The following is an 18336-nucleotide window of genomic DNA, read 5'->3' as shown; positions in this document are numbered from 1 at the left end:
TCGCACCACGCCAGGCCTCCCTGTCCATCACCAACTCCCGGAGTTCACTCAAACTCATGTCCATCGAGTCAGTGATGCCATCCAGCCATCTCATCCTCTGTCGTCCCCTTCTCCTCCTGCCCCCAATCTCTCCCAGCATCAGAGTCTTTTCCAATGAGTCAACTCTTTGCATGAGGTGGCCAAAGTACTGGAGTTTCAGCTTTAGCATCATTCCTTCCAAAGAAATCCCAGGGCTGATCTCCTTCAGAATGGACTGGTTGGATCTCCCTGCAGTCCAAGGGACTCTCAAGAGTCTTCTCCAACACCACAGTTCAAAAGCATCAATTCTTCGGCACTCAGCCTTCTTCACAGTCCAACTCTCACATCCATACATGACCACAGGAAAAATCATAGCCTTGACTAGACGAACCTTTGTTGGCAAAGTAATGTCTCTGCTTTTGAACATGCTATCTAGGTTGGTCATAACTTTCCTTCCAAGGAGTAAGTGTCTTTTAATTTCATGGCTGCAGTCACCACCTGCACTGATTTTGGAGCCCAGAAAAATAAAGTCTGACACTGTTTCCACTGTTTCCCCATCTATTTCCCATGAAGTGGTGGGACCGGATGCCATGATCTTCGTTTTCTGAATGTTGAGCTTTAAGCCAACTTTTTCACTCTCCTCTTTCACTTTCATCAAGAGGCTTTTGAGTTCCTCTTCACTTTCTGCCATAAGGATGGTGTCATCTGCATATCTGAGGTTATTGATATTTCTCCGGGCAATCTTGATTCCAGTTACTATAGTGGCCCGTAAGAGTCTCCTAGAGAAATTGGTTTCACAAAATTCTAGAATGTATGCATGCTATACTGCTGCTGCTGCTGCTAAGTCACCTCAGTCATGTCCGACTCTGTGTGACCCCACAGACGGCAGCCCACCAGGCTCCCCCGTCCCTGGGATTCTCCAGGCAAGAACACTGGAGTGGGTTGCCATTTCCTTCTCCAATGCATGAAAGTGAAAAGTGAAAGTGAAGTCGCTCAGTCGTGTTCGACTCTTCAAGACCCCATGGACTGCAGCCTACCAGGCTCCTCCGTCCATGGGATTTTCCAGGCAAGAATACTGGAGTGGGGTGCCATTGCCTTCTCTGATGCATGCTATACAGACTATCCTTTTCCTCATGCGTTCCCAAACACACATTGTGTATTCATAATTCATAGAGTATAATGAAAGTCTGATTAGTTCTATGGAAGTTTGTTTACTTTGACTTAACCTGATAATGCCTAAACTTTTCTTTTGGGCCATATAACCTTTCTTGAGTTAACTAGTTCTGGCAGAGACTCACTTAGGGGGAAAAAAAAGAGAGAAGAAAAGCATGGGAGGGTGATGATCAGGATGCTAAAGTTAAAGTCATGTGTCTACCTGATGCTTGAAATTATCACACCAAGGCATTACCCAGCCTGTTCTTGAATACTTCTACAATCTTAAGAGGCAGGCTGTTTTACCTTTGGACAGCTTGATCACAAAATTCCTCTCTCTGCTAAATTGAAATATAAGTTCTTAGACTACATTACATGCCTGAATTGATTCAGCCTAACAGCTCCCTAATTTTCCTTTCCTATTGCTCTATTGCAGTATGTGTGTGAGAGAGAGAGAAGGTAAGATGACTGTCACTAAAACCTGTCTTATCTCCCAATTCTGAATGTTCTTGGTTGACACAGTGCAGTGGTTCTCGAACTTTAATATGCATAGAAATGACCTGGAGCCTGGACAGCTTGTTAAAAGTTTTCTGGGCCATATCCCCAGAGATTCTGATTTAGTAGGCTGGTGTAGGGCCCACAAGCTCATAGATGATGCTAATACTGCTAGTCCAGGGACCACACTTTGGGGCAATGCTTGGGTAGTATATACACTGATGCTCTGCCAAAACCCATGCTCTTTTTGGTGGGATCACTGGCTGCTAACAGCTCACAGCTGCCACTCTCACTGGAAATTGCCCTCAACTGTAGGTTTTATCCAAAGTTGCCCTCTCCCACGGAGTGACCCAGAACCAGTAACTGGCTGGTATTGGAATACAAAGGCCCAGCTCCCTTGCCTCAATTCAGCACATCTCTGAAGGGAGCTACAACTTCCAGACCTCCCCTTAGATTCTCCCCAGGCCTCAGATTCACTGCAGGGTAGCTTCTCTTTCTGCCCAGTGTTACCTTTGTCACATACTTATACATGTATCTCATGGAAACACTCTCCACAAACCTTCTGCACACAACTCTCCATCTCAGGGAATCTTCTTTTCTCTGTTTCCAGTCTTAAGTCAACTGGATTTTGTCTTTTATGCTATTTTTCTCTTGAATCAATTTCACCTTTCAATATTCAGCCTTCCACCTCAATTTGCTGAAATCTTTTTGGCTCCTGATACTCGTCTACTGTGTTTGCCATTTCTCTCTGCTTTGTGTCATTGGCAAATTTGATAAGAATGCTATCTACGTCTTCATCCAAGTCACTGATGGAAATATTGAAGAGGACAGAGCTGAGATTAGATTACTGTGAAAAGCTGCCAGAACCTCCTTCCAAGTTGATATGTATCCATTAAAAAGCAATGAAGGGAACATAGGCCTCAGAGACGCAGATTTTGGTTTGGAACACCAGCTCTAAGTAGAGGTCAGCAGCTATACTCACAGCTAAAAAGAACAATGCCATTTTAGCATGTCTGTCTTACTAGGCAACTTAGGTATGACCCACATATTAAACATTAATAAGTCATGTCTTGCTACCAAAAAACATAAAAATCATAAATAATTATTATGACTTCATGATGATTATTCACTTAATTTGTCTCAGGATGCAAGTTGTGTTTGACCATTTTTGTTGAGTATTTGTTTCATTTAAATATTTTTAAAAAGAAGTTGTGGTATACTTGATGTTTAATAGCTAATTCAATTTTGCTAGGTAGATTTAAAATACTTGCAATATAAAAGAAAAACATAACTCCTCAGGAATTGTATGAGTAGCCATAAATCTATGAAATGTGGGTTAAAGTCTCCAAAGGGGCTTGGATTAGATCTGTTTGCCTTGCTTTCAATGGTCTATGGCATGAAGACTCTGGCTGGCCACAGAATGGTCATGAGTACCATATTAGAGACTTGATAAGGGAAACAGAGAAGCTGAATATTATAAAATATTAAAAACACACCACCACTGATTTGAATGGGGAATTGATTTCCCACAAATTTAAATAGTTTTTATCTCTTTGGCTGAATACTGATGCTAGGCAGAATGGCCAGAGCATAAAACATTGGCTGGAGGCATGCAGATACTGCTTTTGTTTTTGATTATTTAATAGGTCACAAGACTTATTAAGAAAGTATTCCTCCTCCCATTTTTTTCGCTTGAAAAGATAATATGTATGCATTACCTCCCTAATAAAAGGTAGTAAGGATTTTTAAAGGGGAAAAAAAACAAAAAACAATCTGGGAGTGCTTTCAACTGTTACTAAACTGGGAGTAAGTTAAATAAATATAAACAAAATACATTTACCAAACTATGAAAGAAAATGCTAAAAAAATGTTGATGGTGACTATTTCTCAAGTTTTAAATTTTTCTACATTTAGTAGATATCATTTTATATCAGGAAAAAATCGTTTCAAAGTATAGAGGGAACTTTTAAACACAGACCAATGGTATAGGTAAAATATAAAAACACAAAACCAAAAGGCTCAATCTGAGCTTAGAAAACAAGACACATAGATCTGTGGGTCAGCAATGGCACAGAAACACGAAGTAGTATGCAGGGCTGAAGACATGAAGCTGATAGGCTCTAGGAAGTACGTAGTGGCTACCAGGAGTTCAGAATCTACCGGGCTCAAGAAACAACACAAAGAACCTGAGCTGGGCTCTTTGCCTCAGTGAGTCAGGGATGGGATCATGCTTCCTAAGTGGTAAAAGGGGACCGAGAAAGAGCTGCTGTTGATCACTACCTAGACATGCTTCAATGACCCCCTTCTCTGGGGGAGGAAGTTGAAAAGAATAAATTCCATAAAAACTCACTAATACCTACATGTTCTGCATATTTTTTACTTTCAGAAATACATATGAATTAATGGTTTATAGAAAGAAAATAAATCCCTATAAATTGAATGAAGCCAAAAGATCCCCAAACTAGAATGACTGTTAGAACTGGAGAGATAAAATCCCAAATCAAATGATGATTATACCTATTTGTCAAAATAACTCATCTTTCTAAAAATAAACTCCAGCTAATTTATAATATTTTATTGAATGTTTTAAAGACTTCGAGAATGATAGTTATGTGGAGACAATGAAAAATGAAAATATAATTGAAAAGTAATATAATGGATGCTGTTGTTAACATTAATGGTTCAATTAAATGAAGCAAGTGAAACTTTCACTCATTTGTTTTACTTTTAGACACCATAATATTAAATGAATGAATGAAGAAAAGAAAGGTCTGCTGGCATCCTATAACTTCACTTTAGGAAACAATTATGTCTTTTTTTTAAATTTTTAGTCTTTTCATGGGTAAATGGTATGAAGAGGCATTTGTAAGCACGTATTTTGGTGTGCTTGGAGGGCCTGGTTTAGGACTGCAGGTCTGGGTTAAAACGAACACAGCTACTTGGCTACACGACTAGGTAATTTTCCACACCAGTAAATCACCAATGATATGATTCCAAATGTCTCCCTTTTTATGCAATCCCTGCAAGCTAGAAACATTCTAATTGCTTTAAAGGAAATGACATAAAGTGAAGCAGGCAGTTGCCACCATGAACCTTTTAGATTCGCATGGATCATGACACTCCCTGGCCCAGAGCCCCAAGGTTTGCATTACAGGTATATTAATACATTATCCTATTGTGAGATGGTGAGAATTCTTATGCTTCATAATCATTTGGAAGACAGGGTCTCAGCAGTATAAAAACCATAGTGCCTTATAACTATATATACAACTTTGTCTTAAAGAGCCTAGAGAAATGTCCTCCTATTGCTAAAAGAAGTGTACCTAGAAGAGTTGCTAACTGACTGAATTTTTCAATATACCAAATCCCCTTTAGTCTTAAAAATGGACTAGAAGGTATATTTTGCATGAGAGGGATTAAAAATAGGGCTATTCTAAATTGAGAATTTTGAACTGGTGGTTTTAGGGCCCTTTGTAGCATTAATATTTATGACCATAACATGCTACAAATATAGAATAGGCAGTCTCTGACTTAAGAAGTCATATTTTCAACAAATCTCCTGTTAGCATCATATCCTATTCTTTACGTAGCTTAGAGGGCAGCAGCAAATCTTTATCTTCTAAGTTTCTGGAAATAATCCAAAGCCATTTAGTGCCCAATATCTGATGAATTGCTTCATTTCATTCAATACACAGACAATTAGTGAATACAGTGTTTGTTACCCCAAACACAAGGTGTGGCTACACAATAATAGAACAGTCTTCTGAAGATCAGAAAACAGTCCCCAAGGAGCTCCAGAAAAGGCATTCCAAAAATGTTTTGAGAAAGGACAGCATTTTGTGGACAGAGCGGAAGACTACTTTATGAAGTTCACATGCCTGTCCCTCTGCTAAATAAACAAACTGACGAACAAGCACACATGGTGGTATTATTTGCTTTTCTTCCCTGAAAATAAATCAATTTTGTTTGTTTCTGATGTTGGAAAAATTGGGGCATGCTTTCGGGAATATATCACCTACGAAAATACCATCCATCAGATTTCAAGAGGCAAAAAAAAAAAAAAAAAAAAAGAGTGCTAAGAGGAAAGAGAAATCAGAAGATTAGTTTTAAGGAAAATAACTCTGGGGCAGTGTGAATACCAAGTGAGTGTAGAGATTCAATGGTTGGGAGCACAGAGAAAACATGGTCACAATCTACCAGGTATAATATGAAGAGGCTTTAGGATGAGGTGATGAAGAAGAATAAAGAAAAGGCATTAGTCTTAAGAGAAATTTTTGCAGTAGAAGTCACAGAATTTAGAAGCCAACTTAATACAGGTATGAGAAGAGAGAGGGAGGAAAAAGTAGAAGGTAATTCTTAAGTTTCCAGCATTAAAGACAATCAAGTAATTAAGTTATGCTTTCCCTGAAAACATAGGAAACATGCATTGTTTCAGGGGCAGATAATGCCTTCTACTTTAGACATTTTGGAGCCTGTAGTTAAGGCAGATGGAGATGAATGGGAGGTGGCTGGAAGTATAGTTCTAGAGAAAAGGACAAAGATGTGAGATGGAAAAAAAACACTGAGGAGTCTTAATGATAGTTGAAGTTGACAGACAAAGGTAGTTTAAATGTGTGTAGAGAAATAAAAGAGAGATTTAAGAATGGAACACCAGGATTTAAAGGTTGTATACAGCAAAGAGAGTGTACACTGATTATTGTTACAACTCCTAGATTTATATCTTGGATCCCTATCATTGCCTAGAACTTAAGATTTTATAGCCAGCTATCTACTCCACATCTCCACCTCGATGCTTAATAGACATTTCAAAAGTGACATGTCCACATGTTCTTCCTAAAATATGAGTTACTTTTAGAGCCTCCTCCATCTCAGTGAGTCTTCCATCTTCCAGTTGCTCAGGATAAAAACTCCATAGTCTTCCTTGATGCCTGTCTTCCATACTTAAATCTAAACCATTACAAAACCTTTGGGGCTGTGTCCTAAAATATCATAGAAGTCAACCATTTCTTACCACATTCACCTCATATTCTGGTCCAAATCACAGTTGTCTTTTGAATGAATTATGGCAAGAGTCTCCTAATGGTTTCACCGCTTCCCTTCAGTCTGTTATTGCAGAGGGGCCAGAGAAGTTAAAGATGCTATTCCTCTGCTCAAAACCCTCCAATGACTCCTATTTCATTCAGAGCAAAAGCAAAAGTCCATGGAGGGGCCTATAAGGCCCAGTGTAATCAGATTCTTCTCACCTCTCTGAACGCCTTGTCTACTGCACTCTTGTTTGCTTGACCCATTACCATCATACAGGTTTCGTCAAGGTTCCTTCAACCAGCCAAGCATACGCCTGTCTCAGAGGATTTCCAGTTATTAGAACCCTCCTGTACTGTTTTCTTCCAGCTATCTACAGGGCTCACTTCCTTAGGTTCTTTCAGTTCAGTTCAGTTCAGCTGCTCAGTCATGTCCGACTCTTTGCGACCCCATGAATCGCAGCACGCCAGGCCTCCCTGTCTATCGCCAACTCCCGGAGTTCACCCAAACTCATGTACATTGAGTCAGGGATGCCATCCAGCCATCTCATCCTCTGTCGTCCCCTTTTCCTCCTGCCCCCAATTCCTCCCAGCATCAGAGTCTTTTCCAATGAGTCAACTCTTCGCATGAGGTGGCCAAAGTATTGGAGTTTCAGCTTCAGCATCAGTCCTTCCAATGAACACCCAGGATTGGTCTCCTTTAGAATGGACTGGTTGGATCTCCTTGCAGTCCAAGGGACTCTCAAGAGACTTCTCCAACACCACAGTTCAAAAGCATCAATTCTTCGGTGCTCAGCTTTCTTCACAGTCCAACTCTCACATCCATAGTGAAAGTGAAAGTGAAGTTGCTCAGTCGTGTCTGACTCTGTGTGACCCCATAGACGGCAGCCCACCAGGCTCCCCCGTCCCTGGGATTCTCCAGGCAAGAACACTGGAGTGGGTTGCCATTTCCTTCTCCAATGCATGAAAGTGAAACGTGAAAGTGAAGTCGCTCAGTCGTGTCTGACTCTTAGTGACCCCATGGACTGCAGCCTACCAGGCTCCTCCATCCATGGGATTTTCCAGGCAAGAGTACTGGAGTGGGGTGCCATTGCCTTCTCCGTAGGTTTTGCTTAAACCTCACCCTTTTACTGAGATCTTTCTTAACCACCATACTTAAGTAATGACCCTTCTCTTCCACCCCATGCTCACTCATACACAAATTCTCAACTGCTTGCCCTCTTTATGTTTCCACATTGCACTTATCACAATCTTATATCCCATACATTTAACTATTTTAATTTTTAATGTCTGTTTCTCACTTCCTTCCCAGGATGTAAGTTTCATGAGGAGAGGGCTTTTCTCTGCTGTATACCTTGGGCCAAGAACTGAGCCTACTGAGCACATACCCAGAACTAAAATATTCACTGAGTGAATGAATTATTAACGTTTATGATAGATGACATTTACTGAGCTGTTACTATGTGCTAGGTATTGCACCAAGCACTTCATGCTTACTGTATTACTAGAGAAATATAATTGCAAAATAATATTGCTTTGGAAATCAAAGAAGGGAAAGTTTCAACTAATAGAGTTGATAAACTGAACCAAAGTTAAAATGAAGTCAAGCAGATGGATAAATAAAAATAGGGCAATTAGCTATTATAAAAATTTTTGACAATCTTAACGAGTCCTTGCTTCAGGAAAATGGTAGTGTGAGGGAAGCCAGACTGAAGTGGGTCAAAGCATAACTGGAAGCTGAAGAATAGGAAATAATAATGTCAATTGTTGCTTTAAAATTTTTTGATGGTAAAGGGGAAACAAGGATAGCTGGATAGAAATGTTGGTATCCTAAAAAATTCTTTTAGGATGAGGGAAACTTGAACATGATGGTTGGCTGAAGGGGAGAAGAAAGAAGAAATTGAAAATCCCAGAGAAAGAAAGCAGAATGGTTACTAAAAAAATATGGTGAAAGATGTGAAAGAGATCCAGTATTCAGTTACAGTAGCTCTTCGGTGCACAGAATATAGGGCTCAATTTTTTCTCCTTTTTCTTCCTTCTTTAAAGTGAAAAAGAAAAAAGACCTAGAAATAGAGAAGCAAGGAGTGATTTACAAGGGCTTCATTGTTGCCAAAGATGAAGAACACAGATGATAATCCTTCAGCTTTTCAACTTTTAATTGTAATTATTAACATTTGAAGCATATTATTAAAGTGGACAGGAGAATACTGAGATACAATTTTAGGGATAGTATATGTGCATATATATTCATGAATATGCATATACACACTTATACATGCACACAAATATATGTTAAATTTTTCTTAGAACCTAGAGAGATTTCTCAGGTATCTGGGCACTTTTGTGAAGGACTGCCAGTCATGCTGAACCTGCTGGTATTAGGACCAGCCCCTCTACTTGATGAGTTTGCTCCTTGCTGAAGTAGCTGGAGAAGTTCTCCTGTAGCTACAGACAGACAATTCAGAGTTAATGCTCATTTCGTGTTTAAAGAGTGATCCCGGAATAGAAATAAGGAAATGAAATCTCATGACAGTGTCATCATAAAGTCATCAGCCAGATGGCAGTCCTTGAAATCTAATCCTTAGAGGCTTCTCATAATAATATGTAATATCACATCTAATATCATCTTATTCACCAATTCATATCTATTCACAGAGACTGAAGGGAAAGAAATGAACTTGCAAAGGCCCACATTTCTGGCTTTATATGTTAACATGGACTCTATACGGCATATGATCAGGAAAACAAAATATTTTCCTACACATGTCACAGTGATGATCTATGTTCTGTTATGAATTGCTAAAGTACAGGATTTACATGAGAAGCAGCTTTTTAAAAATATTCATGAATGCTAGATTAAGTCATTTTAGGTCCATGTGACTATTTGTATTTCTCTATATAAAATGGTAATTAAAGGTCCCATCAAAGTCAGTATAGTATTTGAAGATTCCTCTGACCAATTAATAAACTTAAATTGAACACTAAACTACAAAACAAAATTAACTTGTTTTTGCTTTTGATTATGTCTTGGAACTACAGCTTGCCAGTATATGATACCAAAGTGAAGTTCTTCTGAGTAATACTTTTTTGTACCTTATTTAACATTCAAAAATTTTAAACTGAAGTAAAGATTTTATTGCTTTATGTAGGCTTCCAAATACACAAAGATTTTGTATATGTTGAAACTAAAAGACACTCCTTGGAAGGAAAGTTATGACCAACCTAGATAGCATATTAAAAAGCAGAGATATTACTTTGCCAACAAAGGTCTGTCTAGTAAAGGCTATGGTTTTTCCAGTGGTCATGTATGGATGTGAGAGTTGGACTGTGAAGAAAGCTGAGCACCGAAGAATTGATGCTTTTGAACTGTGGTGTTGGAGAAGACTCTTGAGAGTCTCTTGGACTGCAAGGAGATCCAACCAGTCCATTCTAAAGGAGACCAATCCTGGGTGTTCATTGGAAGGACTGATGCTGAGGCTGAAACTCCAATACTTTGGCCACCTGATATGAACAGTTGACTCATTGGAAAAGACCCTGATGCTGGGAGGGATTAGGGGCAGGAGGAGAAGGGGATGACAGAGGATGAGATGGCTGCATGGCATCACCAACTCAATGCACATGAGTTTGGGTGAACTCCAGGAGTTGGTGACAGACAGGGAGGCCTGGCATCCTGCAGTTCATGGGGTCACAAAGAGTCGGACATGACCGAGTGACTGAACTAAACTGAACTGATCCATATGCTGGAAAGTTTCAGTGCAGGCAATGTATCAGCGTTCAGTGGTAAAACTGGAACCATGGGAAATGATGTAATCAGAATGTTTTCAACACAGTTTCTCCTACCTAAGAAGTCTTGGTTACAGATATTTTTCAAATTCAGGACATACTTTTTCCCACAAACCCAAATATCAGTAATTTTTCCTTTAAAATTATGTGTATAGGATTAACAACAAAAGTCAAAGTGTTTATATTCTGGGATAGTTGTAGTTTTTGAGATGTTAAACATCAACTCTAGAAAATGGACAAACAGAAGAAGAAGGTACAATCAAGGAAATGGAATAACATGAACCACTTTGAAAGGAAATACTTTTCACTTACAAAACATGCCAAAAGCTATTTTTTGAAGTAATATGGTATGCAATTATTATATATGTATGCTAAACTGCATAGGGGAATGGAAACAAAGATGATCCAAAGCAGGGCAGTCAATAAAATTTTCTGTGATGATGGAAATGTTCAATTTCACACTGTTCAATGGGGAAGCCACTCACTACTGGTGGCTCCTGAGCACATGAAAGGTGGCTGATGAGCTGGAAGAAATGAATTTCAAATTTTATTTAATTGTAATCATTTGAACTTAAATGGCCACCTATGGCTAGTGGCTACCCTATTGAACAGCACCAATCTACAGGATGCTGGTGATGTTCCTTCACTTCTGGGTTTAGCTGGGCGAGATACTGGATAAAAAGGTCAAAATGCAAAAGATCACATAAAGAGTTTTCTTGTTCTTTAACTATCTAGCATATAATCTATAAGGATATAAAATATAAGAAGATGGAGCCGGGTAAAATATGGTTCATTCTGTGCAGGTGACACATACAGCATACACAGTATGTGAACTTCCCATGTAAAGGTATCATTAGCCAATAGAGAATCCAGCTGTCCTCGTGCCCTTTCACACTGACCAGAACCAACACCAAGCCCAAATGGTCCACTGTTATGACAATCCTACAAGAGTCCATTGTGCATGAATATATGACCTACATGACTGTACTGTATTTACTTGGATTTGACTGGTGGTCTCTCCAGAGAATTTCATGCTGCCCAGCTACACCATGAGAGTTGATCAGTTTCTTCCTTCCATACCCTTCATGGCAGACACTCCCTATTGGCTGGCTCAGCCCCAGTTCCTAGATACCAGAGGTGGTTTGGTGGCATAGTTCTGACCCAAAAGTTCCTGCAAAAGCCATGTTTTCTTGACACCAGCACTGCCCCTTCTTCCTGCTGGAATGCATATATTCTGAATGAAACGTCAAGAAAAACAAGGAGCCTTCAGGGCTGACATTGCTGAGCTACTGTGCTTATGTCAGCACCTGCTTAATTCTGAACTTCTCCTTAAGTGACAGAAACAGACCCCCATTAGGTAAGCTATTGAACTTGGGTTTTCTGTTACTTGAAACTGAAAGTGATCCTAACAGGTACATTTTTCTTCTGTTGAGTTACTGGCACACCAGAACATTCACAGATATTTTTGTTTGTTTGTTTGTTCAATTCCCTATTTAATCAAAAAATGTTTTGTGGGGAGATACTGTGTGTCAAGATAAGTGCTAGGTAATATGGTCGATAAACAGCCACTGTGTATACACTCACAGAATAAACATTCTCCTTAGAGACAAAGACCAGCAAACACTTAAGGACAGTGTAGTGAGATAAGCACAATAACAGGGGGCCAAAAGAGTATAGGCTTTGGGGTTGGTAGTCAGGGAAGGCTTCCTGGAGGAAATGGCACTTACACTGAGACCTGGAAAAGCAGGAAAAGAAGCAGGTTGCATCTGGAAAAAGAGGTTGTAAGAGGACAAAGATGAGTTCAGCTTTGGGGCTATTAAGTTTGAAATTCCTATGGGACATCACAATAAAAAGAAGTAAATCAGATATGCTGGTCTGAAATTCAAAGATGACTCTCAGCTGCAAATGGTATAAATGGATAGTCATCAGCAGACTGAAACTACGCAAGTGGATGAATTTTTGTAGAGTGTATGTGAGAAGGAAACATGGAAGAACTTTAGAGGCATGAGTCAAATTAGCTTGGCAAATTACAGATTCTTTTGGGTCAGTGAAAAATGTAATTTCAGTTCAGTTCAGTCGCTCAGTCTGACTCTTTGCAAACCCTGGTGTGCTGGACTGCAGCACACCAGGCCTCCCTGTCCATCACCAACTCCCAGAGTTTACTCAAACTCATGTCCATTGAGGCGGTGATGCCATCCAACCATCTCATCCTCTGGCGTCCCGTTCTCCTCCCACTTTCAATCTTTCCCAGCATCAGGGTCTTTTCCAATGAATCAGTTCTTCGCATCAGGTGGTCAAAGTATTGGAGTTTCAGCTTCAACATCAGTCCTTCCAATGAATATTCAGGACTGATTTCCTTTAGGATGGACTGGTTGGATCTCCTTGCAGTCCAAGGGACTCTCAAGTGTCTTCTCCAACACCACAGTTCAAAAGCATCAATACTTTGGTGCTCAGCCTTCTTTATAGTCCAACTCTTACATCCATACATGACTACTGGAAAAACCAAAGCTTTGACTAGATGGACCTTTGTTGGCAAAGTAATGTCTCTGCTTTTTAATATGCTGTCTAGGTTGAAATATTACTCACCTATAAATATTAGAATCTTGCCATCTGTGACAACATAGATGGATCTAGAGGATATCATGCTAAGTGAATAAGTTAGACAAAGACAAATACTGTATGATCTCATATGTGGAATCTAAAACAAAACAAAAACAGACAAAACATAATGAAAACAGACTCATATAGCCAGAGAACAAATGGGTGGTTTCCAGAAGGGAAGAGAAGGTAAAGGGGTGAAATAAGTGCAGGGGATTAAGAGGTATAAATCTCCAGTTATAAAATAAATAAGCAATAGGGATATAACATACAGTACAAGGAATATGGTCAATAACATTGTTATAACTTTGTATGGGGACAGATGGCTACTAGGCTTAACATAATGATCATTTCATAATATGTGCAAATGTCAAATTACTAGGTAGTTTATCAGAAACTAACATAATATTGTATATCAGCTACATTTCAATTAGAAAAACACAAATGTTTACCAGCTCCCTACTGCATCACTTGGTTCAGGATATGTCAAATAAGAAAGATAGCCTTTGTCCTCAGGGACTTTAGACTAATGTGAAGGACAATCATTTAACAATTAGTTACATAATTCATGTTTTTGTTTATAATTTTATTAATATAATTAGGATAATGCTAATGAAAGAAAAGCCCAAGGGGTTAAGACTAGATAATAAAGAGACAGGACCTAGTTTGAGGAGATGGTGTCTCTAAGAGCCATTGATTGCCATTAGGTATATAATGGGAAATGAAATTATGAGTCATGTTACACTGCACAAATTTTCCTATTGGGTACGCAGAGTGAGATACAATGATGGCACCATCAGTAGCTGTAACTCCATCATGAACCCCAAAATGACTTCCTTGTCAGATTAAAGACGGGGCAGTATGCATCGTGATGGAATAGAACAATACTTCTTTGGATAGAGTTGTCAAAGCAGACTGGTAAATGGCTCCTCTATCTACAAATCCATCTTTTGTTTTTGTCTAATTGCACAGCTATGTCACTACTTTCTGACTGTGGGCAAGTCATTTGATTTCACCAGTCTTCAGGTCCCTCATCTTTAAAATAAGAGGACTTCAGAAAGAATGTGAGTTTAGTTGGCATTTCTCATCTTGGATCCTTGCAAGCCCCAGGTTAGCAGGATGGGAAAGCAAATCTGCATTGTCTACCCATGGTCACCACCCCATCATGGAAGTCAGCAAATATTTTTAGAAATAATGGAGTTCATACCTTTTATGAATGCTTGCCCAAGAGGCATTGATGTTCTCTGTTATCATGTGTACCTTTCGGGTATCATCTGCAGAATAATCCCGGAGAAGTTTCAGTGCCAAGTCATTTGCCACATCTACATTTATCTGCCACTGGCGGAGGTCTTTGGCCAACTGCTATAGATGCACATGGAAAAAGAGAATGAATGTCACTTTTCTCTGAAATCTCTAGTTGGATTTTCTCATAAGTAACTTCTGAATCCTTGGGTCAGAGCATGTCTGCATGACTGCTTTTCACTGACCCTGTGTGGTTTAGTCAATCTGGACAGTATAAGCTAACCCACTTTTCATGACAAAAGTTTTCAAATGCAGCATCTTGAGCAATACTCAGTATCAGGTATTTCAATTCAGTAGCAATTAATTGGAAACAACCTTGGCTTAATTGTCTTTTTATCATGGGAGAGAAAAAACTATAAAAATAAGCTCCCAAATCATTGTTGAATATATGACATATACCAACATTTGAACAGAAAAAAATAACACATGCATTTCCCCCCAACCCCGTCATTAACTTGTTGAATTGTTTATGTAATTAGTGCCATCTACTGGCACTCAACTAAAGTAGCATACAGAAAATATTGAGCTTCCAAAAAAAAAAAAAATGCTGTTATTCTCGTTTTGAACTTCTTTAAAGGATTGGCCTATTCATAATACTTACAACTATTCTACTTTAAAATCAGAATAAAATTTTAAATATATAAATTTTGTTAAACCAAATGATCTATGTTTTCTTTTATTATCTTTAACAATTGAGTATTATCAAAGCATTTATCACTATTTTATCACTTGAAATATCATATACCAAAGAAAGAAATAAACCAATGATAGGCTCATTTGGATGCATATTAACTGTACATTTCTATTAAACATTGCTTCAAATGCATGGGAGAGGCTTATAAACATTATAGTATTATTAAATTTCTAAGACAGTTATACCAAATCCAACACGGTGGGTTAAGTGGACAAAGGAATAGTAACAGGAAATTCAAATAAGAGGAAGAATAAAAGCTATTTTTATAGAAAGAGAAAAAAATCAACTTTCTAATAAATGAAAAACATGGAGTATTACAATTTGACACCAATTAAGTTAAAAAAAAATAAAATCCAAAGCTGGAAAGACTGTAGCCAAACTAGCACATTGATATACTATTTCTGGGAATGGTATCTATTAGGACAGTTTGGCAATATATATCAAGTGAAATACAAATGCTTATTCCCATTGACTCAGTAATCTAGTTTTAATATTTTGTTCTAGTAAAATATTTAAAAGAAATACATTATAGGAATAAAGATCTTCATCAACTAAGATAGTAAAAAATGAGATACAATTTCAATGTTTAATGAGAGGACATTAAAATAAGACAATACTTCAACCCAATGGTCTAATATGCAGTAAATGTGCACAGAAATCCTAAGGACAAAAACAGAACACAATTTCTATCATCACTGTATTTCTTAAATCTGTACGAGTACATTGACATGAACTGGAAGGGGAAAAGAGAAAATTGAAACTAAATGTTGTTTGTGAAAAGAGTAATTGCTCTTGTTTTAGTATGTGTTCTTTTATGTTAATACGATTTATGATGATAAAAATCAAACACTAGTACATTCAGCATAGTTTCAGTATATTTGAGTAGACTCTTGTTCCTTGAAAATGTATAGTCATTATACAATCTGGCATTTCTCAGTTAATTAGAATAGTCTATTCTAGACTGTTGCATTTATTGCAAACAGCAAATAGACCCAGATAATTGAACTAGCAGCAACCAACTAAAGCCAGCATCACTAAGTTTTGCTATAAAAAGAGAGACAATTTTTAAAGGTACAGAGTATAGTCACTGTACTACACAGTAATTAAAATTTAACTTTGTGGAATACCCGTTTCTCCTTATAAACTCCTTTTCTACTTTTATAGCCTCACACTGAACAAAAGCCTTTCTGAGGTGAAACATACACACACCAAAGACTTTGCCTTTCTAGAAATTTCCTACAGTACAAAATTACCTTTTCCCCTTTCCCTCTTCACTTAAGCCACTTTTAACCTACAGTGTTAAAAGTAATGTACACTAAGATATGAAAGACCCTTATCCAGAAGATGGTATTCAGAGCTTAAAAGAAGAGCTTATTATCAATCATCTATTAAATCTCTAATTGGCAGCATAAGAATCTACAAAACTGACACTGATAACTTAGTTACCTTTCTGTAAAGTAATTCCTTTTGAAGAAAAATGCAAATGCTAAAAAAACACCTATTATGAACCAACATCAGAGTGTATCTGTAGAGATTTAGCAATGTGTACATGCTTATTAGTTGCTCAGTCGTGTCCAAGTCTTTGCAATCTTTTGGACTGTAGCCTACCAGGCTCCTCTGTCCATGGGATCTTTCAGGCAGGAATACTAGAGTGGGTTGGCATTTCCTCCTCCTGGAGATTTAGCAATATAAAATGCTAATTACAATTTTAATAAGTGCAATTAAAATCATTTATCTAGGAAAGCCAATCTTGGAAGTCAACTCTCACTCATGGGTAACTACTTGAAAGTTTAGATATAAGAGATATATTCTTTGGTTTGAATCTATAGATCATAAAAAATACCAAAAGTAGAAGTTGAAAACTATGCTGGAATTTTCCAGAATCTTGAAGGACATAGCAGGGTAAAATTTAATTAGAGACTTCATAGGAAAAGGTAATAAAACAGTAAGGGTTGACTTCAAACCAGAGATTTTTGGTATACTTTAATGCTTGAAAGAGAAGAATACACAGGCCATATATTTTGCTTCAAATTTGTATTCACACTGAAATTTAAATTTTTACACCTAAGGAAATCTTGACTAAACGCTGCTCTTCACTACTTACTGCTCAGGTTTTGCTGTGATGAAGGATTAAAAAGAAAAAAATCCTACTGACCTTGACTCACATTGACAGGGCTTAGGCCCTTATCTAAACTCAAAGGTTCTCAAGGCAGCACCCTTTTCTCCCTTAAAGACAGAACAGACTGGTTTCCTTCCTCCTAAGGTATTAATATGTTGATCACCTTGGGCTTTAGCCAAGCGTCATTCACAACAGGAACAATGACCTTGATCAGCTTTGCCTACTACTGTGAAATTCAGTCCTGGGACAAGGCCAGACCACAGAAGAAGTGTAAATTCAAAATACAATGGAATTCACACACATTCTTTTTACTTCTGAATTCCATTTACAATGGTATACTCTACAGGGAATTGTGTGGTGATCATGGCATATGAAGAAATTTAAAATACTGTGAGCACTAGCCTATAAAAAAAAGATGATTTTGGAGGCGTGTGTGTGTGTTTTATGAAGAATAGAAAATGCTCAATTCTTATAAGACTGTGTCCCCAACCAGGAAAGAAATTTTCATATTCAAACCTCATATAATGCTGCTACAATATGTGCTCTGTATTTACACAGTGTTTTAGACAGAAAAAATGATTATAGATTATGGCACAAGTTGAATTCAAGAATTTTGAGTATACAAATTTTTTAACATTTACCTTCTCTTTTTTCTTTGTCAGAACTCTTTTTAGGAATATTGACCCAACACGGGAGAAAACAAAGGAGGAAGGGAAAGAGTATTTAAGAGCTTGGACAACAGAATGAGCCTACTGGGTTTGAATCCTGACTTGATCACTTACTAATGATGTGACAAATGGGAAAATTAATTATGCTCTCTGTGCCTCAGTTTCCCCCTTATTAAATATGTATATTAACAGTATTTATTACCTTGAAAGATTAATATGGGGATGAATTTTTAAAATCCAGGGAAAACAGAGTGGTGCCTGGTATACCCAAAGCATTAAAAAAGTATTAGTTATAATCACTATTACTACTACCACTACTGCTACTGCTATTTTTAATGAACCACACTACAGCCACAACAGTGAGCCTCCATTCAATGAAAGAAAGGGACCCACTATTTCATAGACATTGTCTACCATGCCGTACCTCTAAAAGACTCCCTTTAATTTAGAAGATAAATGTGAGTATGCAGTATGTGTGTGTGTTCA

General features: G+C 38.0%; 1 protein-coding gene across 10 annotated transcripts in view; it reads right to left on the bottom strand.

Annotated features, from left to right (window-relative positions):
- The window catches only part of DMD (dystrophin), a 2236915-nt gene that overhangs the window by 557362 nt on the left and 1661217 nt on the right, over positions 1-18336 (bottom strand). For all 10 annotated transcript variants that reach the window (XM_024988361.2, XM_024988358.2, XM_024988360.2 and 7 more), the window contains one exon: positions 14275-14429. In XM_024988361.2, coding sequence (XP_024844129.1) covers positions 14275-14429 — 155 coding nt within the window. The remainder of the gene's footprint in view (positions 1-14274; positions 14430-18336) is intronic.

Source organism: Bos taurus, chromosome X, assembly GCF_002263795.3.
Source record: "Bos taurus isolate L1 Dominette 01449 registration number 42190680 breed Hereford chromosome X, ARS-UCD2.0, whole genome shotgun sequence".
NCBI classification, from domain to species: Eukaryota; Metazoa; Chordata; class Mammalia; order Artiodactyla; family Bovidae; genus Bos; species Bos taurus.
Note: the sequence above shows the minus strand (reverse complement) of the source record. Positions and strands in the feature narration are given on the sequence as shown.